The sequence below is a fragment of the Beta vulgaris genome, chromosome 3 (assembly GCF_026745355.1).
Source record: "Beta vulgaris subsp. vulgaris cultivar EL10 chromosome 3, EL10.2, whole genome shotgun sequence".
Lineage (NCBI taxonomy): Eukaryota > Viridiplantae > Streptophyta > Magnoliopsida > Caryophyllales > Amaranthaceae > Beta > Beta vulgaris.
In genome coordinates this window covers 49310941-49319419 of record NC_079204.1, presented here as the reverse complement: position 1 = coordinate 49319419, position 8479 = coordinate 49310941, and the positions used below count along the sequence as shown (strand labels likewise).

Here is an 8479-nt window from a genome sequence, read left to right as displayed (position 1 = left end):
ACCCTAAATTAATTGGCTTAATCAAAACCTCTTTTCGTCCTTGTCCTTCATGGGACTCAAGTGGCCCTCTCTCTTTCAAAATTTGGAAGGCCCGTAACCTTTGGGTTTTCTGGAGTAAGTCCCCTCCCTGCCTAGCTTAGACAATTCTAGCCCTGCATAAGAGTAAGGATGCCCGAATGAATGATGCACTTTATAAAAGTTTATAACCCTAGCCCATTCTCATTTCGACGGAACAGATTTACTAATTCTTTGATTCCCGTTAACAAGAGGTATCTTGAACTAAGAAATAGACTCTAGAAGCTAAAAAAGGATATCCTGAACAATTGTAATAATCGGGTTTTCTTCTTTTTCGCTTTATATGTATCATAGCAAGAAATATAAATTATATAATGTGAATCAAGATATTTCTTACGTGTATCATTCAGCTAGCATTTTCACATATAAGATATCATGTGTCAAAGCATAGCAAGTATAAAACTATATTGATTCCATAGGTCACTGGAATTTTGGAACAATTTATCTTTAAAATACCCCGTGGTCATGTGACTTCATGACATTCAAATCCACATGCAAGGACATGGCACCCAAAAAGAAAATTTCATATGTAACGACTAGGGATGGCAACGGGTAGGATCTGGACCGGATCCTATAGGATCCAGATCCGTTTTTCAACTAAGGATCCAGATCCTACTCGGATCCGATGGGTAATAAAATTGAGGATCCAGATCCAGATCCGACGGATCCTACGCATCCGATCCAAAACGGATCCTAACTTATTTTTTGTAAAACAAACCTAATTTTCATCCTAACATTAAAATAGTTTAATGAAACTTTTAATAACATCGTCATTTGTCGATACATTCATCCACTTACATTAAATTTCAAATCCAAAATAAATAACATTAAGAGTTTAACAAACTTCAATAATATTACAAAGTCTACAATTCCTACAAACAATTAAAACATAGTTTACACTTTGCAATTTTTTTTTTGGTAAAAATGTAAGAGTATTATTACCAAAGCATTCAAGCACCAACTACACCCTGAACATCCACACAAACAGCAGAGGCACTGTACCTACCTTACAGGCCTAAAAAACACCAGCAGCAAAAAAACTACAACCAATTACAGACACCAGACTTCAAATACAGACACCAGACCAAAGAAAAAATCAGCTAATCTCAGACTTAAGGCTCTCAATCCACTGGCACTCAGCCTCACTCCACTTATTACAGACTCTTGCTTTAACTCACTAATGATATCACACTGTATCTTCTTGATGGTTGCTTCTGAAAGCCATACAGCTTCATTCCAAAGAGCATGATTCCTTGCCTTCCATATGTAGTAAACAGTTGCTGCCAAGCTAGCATAAGCTACTGTTTGTTGATGCTTCCTTTGAAACTTCCTCCCCCATTTCCTCCAGTGCACATACATATTCTCACTCCCACAGTAATAAATTTTCAGCCAATTCATAATCCCCTTACAAATGCGACTACTGAACTCACATTTAAAGAAGAGGTGCTGACAAGATACACTTTGCAATTTTACATCTTTCATTCTTCACTTGGTCCATCTACCAAGAATCCAAGACTTCAAGAGGGCTATTCTTCATCACTACTAACATCATCAATATCCTAAAGCATAGAAAAAAAACAACACAATAACCAACTAAATAAAAATATTAGTAAAAAATTATATACAAATATATAAACAAGCAAAAATTCAGCATGTAAACTTGAACAAAATTCAGCCTACAAGCTACATTTTCAAAAAAGATGTCATCTCCCAAACAACCTAAGACACGTGTAATTACCATCAAATTACCACGAAGTAAGAATTCAGCATATAAACCATCAAATTCAGCATATAAACCATTAAATTCGAGCATCACAGCCTATCTTTCTCTATGTTTACACATGTAATTACCATTTATCAAATTACCACCCATCAATAAAGACAACAAAATTTCAAATCAAAGTAGAGAGATTAAAAAGGGGGGGGGGGGAATAACAGCAAACGAGACTCACGAAGTAAGAAAGGGGCGAATGACAGCATAAAAACGAACTCGCAACAAGCCCTAACATCGACTGTGATGTGCGCTGTCGAGGAAGCTAGGGTTCCAGCGAAAATCAGACAGAAACGAGGGCTTACGGCGCTACCTGGCGAAGCTCGCTGCTCTGGCGCGGAGGTTTGACTGTTGTGGCGCGGTAGTCCGGCTGCTCGTCGTCCGACTGACTTCCGGCGTGGTAGTCCGGTGCCGGAGTGAGGTGTCAACGTGAGATTAAGTGTGAGTGCGTGAGACGTGAGATTAAGTGTGAGTGCGTGAGACGTGAGATTAAGTGTGAGTGCGTGAGACGTGACTGCAGCAGCAGCGTGAGAAATGACTGAGTGAGAATGAAACGGCTCTAGTAAATTTAGGGTTTAGTTTTATATTTTTATTTAATATTTTTATTTTAACTTAAAAAAAAGGGTAAACGGATCCGAATCCGAGTATTTTTTTATTACCCGGTCCATATCCGTTTTCAAACACGAGGATCCAGATCCTACCCGGATCCGTCGGGTCCAAATTTTGAGGATCCAGATCCGATAAAACGGATCTGGATCCACGAATCCGGGTAGGGTCCATTACCCACTGCCATCCCTAGTAACGACTTGATTAACCTAGCTTCTTTTCTATTGTCCTTCCCATATTGTGGTGGGACTTACGACACATCTCCTCTAATACCTTTCCATCGATTATAAAGAAAAATAATGAGATTCCATTCTCCAAAAAAATCGATATTTTTGGGTTATTCATTTTGTGTGGGGAGGGAGAGAGGTGATTCTTATTTTTTTTTTGATACATAAGAAGGGAGGCAAACCCAAATAAGAGAAGAAATAAACAAAAGAAAAGTAACTAAACTACCAACAAACTAATAACCAAAGTAAACTACGGAGAAATCAGACGAGGCAAAGCCACACCCCTAATATCCTAATCTATAATACAACTAAGAGCTAAAAGAGCATTCTCCAGGTTGAGCCACCCTGTGGTTGACAAGCCAGTACGCGGCCTGATTACCTTTATGATAGACGTGTGAAATATGTACTTCCTAGTGCTCCTTTTTCATGAAGGTAATTGGACACACTCAGTCATCGCTACTTGGATCTTTACTTTCTATCGCTTGAAAACAAGCCATATTATCAAGTTGTACAACTAGATAGCTTGCTTATTTGAAGATTATAAAGATAGGTCCAAACCTCGCATAAGAGCATAAATCCTAGCACGAAAAGAGTAAAATCACCAAAATTGGCCGCCAACGCTGAAACCAGGGAGATCATAATTTTGATTGTCAATAACATCTATGGATCCTCAAACATTGCAACTTAATATCAATTAATAATACAAATAACATTGCAGTCTTACATCACATAATAATCTCTCGAAACACTTAAATATTAGAAAGATATTATTATCTTTTCATATTCTCGCATTCGACAAGGTAAATTCCACCTCCATTTAACTAATCATAGATTTGTTTTAAAAAAGTTTCTCTCACCCTCTCAAATCTCAAATTTCACCTAAACTTGTAGGAGTATCACTAATTGACCAATAAAGACCACTAACTTGAATTCAAAACTACCAAAAACCTCAAGTCATTGGAAAACCCGACGGTTACTCCACCGTTTCAACTGACGGCGACTTAAGTTTGGAGTTTGGACGGTTAAACCCTTGACTTCTTCCTCTTTCTTTATCTTTTACCCCTCATTATTTAACTTTGTCTTGATCTGTACTTAGAAATATTTCTTTCAATCCATAATCCATTACCCTCTATTTCTTAATTTTTCTTGTCTTTTTTGATAAATACTGTTAAACTTTTTGTTTTATTTTATGTCACTTTCTGGGGGATAGTTGTCAATCATTCCCTCTTTTTATTCTGCTACATTACTCTTAAACAGCAACTACTATAACGACGTTTTTCCTAGATTTCCAACATTTTTGTTTTTTTTTGGAGCAGAAAAAACTTCAGCATCTTGCTATCCAGTTCTTCAATTTGATCAAGTAAGGTGTAAAGTTTACATCTTTATGTAGTTTCTTTTCTAATTCTGGGTATTTGATTTATTTTTCTTCTTTACTTCTGCTGTTTCTTTCAGTTTCTGTATCGAAATGTTAGAACATCATAAACCCTTCAATTTGATCTCTTTTCAATGTTACATTATTGTTAAATGTCTAATTTCTCAGCTTCCCTTTGAATTTACCCATCTATTTTGCTGGGTTTTTCGTTGAATCTTTGTGGGTTTTTGCTGAATTGGGTATTGTATTATTCAGAACCCTGAACTTTTTGTGAGTTTATGAGCTCAATTTCTCTGCTTTTGTTCATGTCTTGCATACCCATCCAGGTTTTTTCTTCAATTTGTTCAATATCAAACTGTGTTATTGTGTGTTTTTTTTGATTGAATCTACTGGATGGGTATTTGATCTGTTTGTCTTCAGTCATCCTACTTGAGAACCTATTGGTTTTTAACCTTGGTTAAGATCCAAAACTCTGTTTAGTAATGAAATTGTCTCTGATGGTAAAGGGTGAACTCAAAATGGTCATGTGGGTGTTGTTTATGGTGTTTGTAGCTTCCTTTCTAGAGAAGGGTAATGCTGCTGCAACTAATTACCTCATAGATTGTGGATCCCCTCGGAATACCACGGTTGGTGTTCGTGATTTCGTTGCTGATCACTACACCTCCAAATTTCTTTCCACTCCACAAAATATTTTGAGGAATACTACTGCTAATTCTATCAATTCCTCATCCAATTTGCCAGTTTATCAAACTGCCAGAATTTTTGCTGGAAAATCGAAGTACACATTACCCATCTCACAGACGGGAAGACACTTCATTCGCCTTTATTTTTTCCCGTTTGATCATGGAACTTACCATTTGAGCACAGCTAGCTTTAGTGTTTCAGCTCAACAATTTATGCTCCTCAGTGATTATAATCCAGGGAGTTCTCCTTTGATGAAAGAATACTCGGTGAATGTGACATCGAAAACCCTTGTTATCACCTTCATCCCATCAGAAAACTCATTTGCTTTCCTAAATGCAATGGAAGTTGTTTCCGTCCCAGATTCACTCATCGTAGATGATGCCAACTTAGTCAATCCAACAGAGAGCTATAGCGGCCTAGTGACACAAGCACTCGAGACAGTTGTGAGGGTAAATATGGGAGGACCATTTATCAGCTACAATAACGATACGCTCTGGAGAACCTGGGTTACTGATGATGTTTTCTTGTTGAATAATGCTTCTGCTGTTGTCGTAAATCATGCTGGAGGGGTCAGGTATGCCCCAGGCCATGCAACAAGGTATAGTGCTCCAGTTAATGTTTACGGCACAGCCAAAGAGATGAACTCAATCAATGACCCCACGTCTAATTTCAATGTCACGTGGGAGTTTAAGGTGGAGAGGGGATTTCAGTATCTTGTGCGCTTTCACCTTTGTGATATAGTGAGTAAAGCCTTGAACGAGTTGTATTTTAATGTTTATATTGGCCCCTGGATTGTTTCTCATGATACCGACCTTAGTTCTGTGACGGGTGCTTTAGCCACCCCGGTTTTTGTTGATGCTATTACACCGTTGGTAACTACCAACAAGCTTCGAATAGCCATTGGCCCGTCAACTATAACTAATGTGTACCCGGATGCAATCTTGAATGGTCTGGAGATCATGAAGCTCAATAATTCTATGGCCAGCCTCAGTGGGAATGTTCAGGTCAACTTTCCTTCAGAAAAGAGCTCAAAAGTTGGGGTAGGGCTGATAGCGGGTGTCACCGTTGGAGGTGTTTGTGTTGTCGTATTAATGGCTATCCTTTTCATCTTCTGCTGTAAAAGAAGAAGTAAACTTGCACATCCAAGTCCTTCAAAATCCTGGATTCCTCTGTCCCTTACTGGAGGGACTTCCCACTCAATGGGGAGCAAATACTCCAATGCTACTGCTACAAGTGTTGATTTCAACTTTAGTTATCGGATTCCTTTTGCAGCAGTTCAAGAAGCCACAAACAGTTTTGATGAGAGTTTAGTTATTGGAATTGGTGGCTTCGGGAAAGTGTACAAAGGAGTCTTAGGTGATGGTACAAAAGTTGCTGTCAAGAGAGGTAATCCTCGTTCCCAACAAGGTCTTGCAGAGTTCAGAACTGAAATTGAAATGCTCTCACAGTTCCGCCATCGGCACTTGGTTTCATTAATTGGGTATTGTGATGAAAAGAACGAGATGATTTTGATTTACGAGTATATGGAAAATGGGACTGTTAAGAGTCATCTCTATGGCTCAGGAAATCCTAGCTTGAGTTGGAAGCAGAGGCTCGAGATATGCATTGGGGCTGCTAGAGGGCTCCATTACCTTCATACCGGCTATGCAAAAGCTGTAATCCATCGTGATGTAAAATCTGCTAACATCTTGCTTGACGAAAACCTCATGGCTAAAGTCGCTGATTTTGGGCTTTCAAAGACAGGACCTGAGATCGATCAGACCCATGTTAGTACAGCTGTCAAGGGTAGTTTTGGATATCTTGATCCCGAATACTTCAGGAGGCAACAACTTACTGAAAAGTCAGATGTGTACTCATTTGGGGTGGTCTTGTTTGAAGTACTTTGTGCAAGGCCGGTTATAGACCCAACACTTCCTAGGGAGATGGTGAATTTAGCTGAATGGGTGATGAAATGGCATAAGAAAGGGCAATTGGATCACGTTGTAGATCCCAGTCTTGCAGGAAAGATAAAACCCGAGTCTCTCAGAAAGTTCGGAGAAACAGCTGAGAAGTGTTTGGCTGATTACGGTGTTGATAGGCCTACAATTGGCGACGTGTTATGGAACTTGGAATACACTCTTCAACTTCAAGAAGCAGTTATTCTAGATGACTCTGAAGATAACAGCACCAATGTGATTGGCACTCTTTCTCCTCAAGTACACAATTTTAGTGAGAATGATATCAGTGTTACTTCTGGAACACAGGGTGATGAGGATCATTCGGGTGTTTCAATAAGTAAGGTTTTCTCACAAATAGTTCACACCGAGGGTCGTTGATTAATCAAGCTCTCTAAGGGATTGTTTGGAACAAAATAATTGCCATTTTGTACAAAAGGTTATTGTTAGAACTTAGAAGCATGAACAACTGTTCTATATGAGTTCTGAAACCTGTGATATAACATTTATTACCATATTTTTAGCTTTCATTTTTTATGGCAGTAAAAAAAATGTTCCCAATTTGTATTTTTTCATCATCCGTGTAATAATCTTTTTCCTTGGTGCTTAAAATAACAATATCAGTGAATTTGTCAATGTCATTATAGATTTTCATACTCAAATTGTATCCTTTGTAGCAAAATGTAATGATAAATGTGCATTGTTGTTGGATACCGTGCATCTTCAATGAGTTTGCTCCCTTCTGGTGTGTTTCGTGATTTACTATTTTAGTATTACTATAACATCAATAATGCCAAATTCATATGCAGTAAGCTCCTTATTTCAGGGATGAAACTGGTGCTAAACATATGGAGTAATAAATGCTACAACGAATCCCCAGGATGAAATAGTTAGTGCTAAATTGCTAATAACAACTGGAAGCTCATTATACTGTTCTTGACTTCTTGTATATCACACTAGCTCAGTGTAAACAACTGTATTAGGGCAATTGCCATTCTGGACAAATTTGAATATTTAATTTTGTCTCGGTATAAGAATAATTCTAGATTTATGAACTCAAAATTGGTTAAAAATTCAATATAGGGATAAAAATGGGCCTGATCGGATCATACTTTTAAAATTACATATTCAATACACTTCTATTTGACGGATTATTGTATCGAATAAATTTTCCTTAGATTAGGTTAGAGAGTTCCATTTGGACTATGTTATACTCCATTTGCTTTTTTTAGTTGCACCATTTACTTTTGTGGCACTATTCATCAACCAACTTTGTCAAAATTATATAAAAAAAAACATAGTCAAGTGGGGTCTTGTTAGATTCATCTCAATGCGAGGATTCCAAATATCAAATTTTATAATTTTTACTTACACCCAATAAGAGATATTGACGTTCAAAGAAGTATTTCGACAAATGTGAAAAAATAAATGGTGCAACTAAATACAGATGCAGTAGGTCTTAGGATCGGTTCATAAATGTAGTTTAACAATAATACTAAATCTAAACTTTTTTCATAATGCAAACATAATTATCCTATTGTACGTATGTATATGTTAAATCTACCGGTTAATAAGTGTACGATTATTCGGATCTTACGTAAACTCCATCTTTCTAGGATTTAGATCCTAATATACATTCTTTGAATATAGATTGAATTTTTTTCTTAGAATCGAGTTGTAATCGGATTGGAAATAGACTACATCGCCACCTCTATTTGCATGCATGGTGTACGATAAAACTCATTTTCAATCCAAACCTTCCATGTTATCTGCGGCCCTTGAACCTCCTCATCCCATATTGGCACATTTT

General features: G+C 37.5%; 1 protein-coding gene across 1 annotated transcript; it reads left to right on the top strand.

Annotated features, from left to right (window-relative positions):
- Nucleotides 1-3775: 3775 nt before the first annotated feature.
- On the top strand, nucleotides 3776-7380 carry LOC104889264 (receptor-like protein kinase HERK 1). The gene has a single exon (XM_010674451.4). The coding sequence runs from the start codon at nucleotides 4534-4536 to the stop codon at nucleotides 7048-7050; it is 2517 nt and encodes an 838-aa protein (XP_010672753.1). The 5' UTR covers nucleotides 3776-4533; the 3' UTR covers nucleotides 7051-7380.
- The last annotated feature ends 1099 nt before the right edge of the window (nucleotides 7381-8479 follow it).

Bases quoted from the DNA above. Each gene is read 5' to 3' on its own strand.
- LOC104889264 (XM_010674451.4), top strand. From the start codon at position 4,534: ATGAAATTGTCTCTGATGGTAAAGGGTGAACTCAAAATGGTCATGTGG.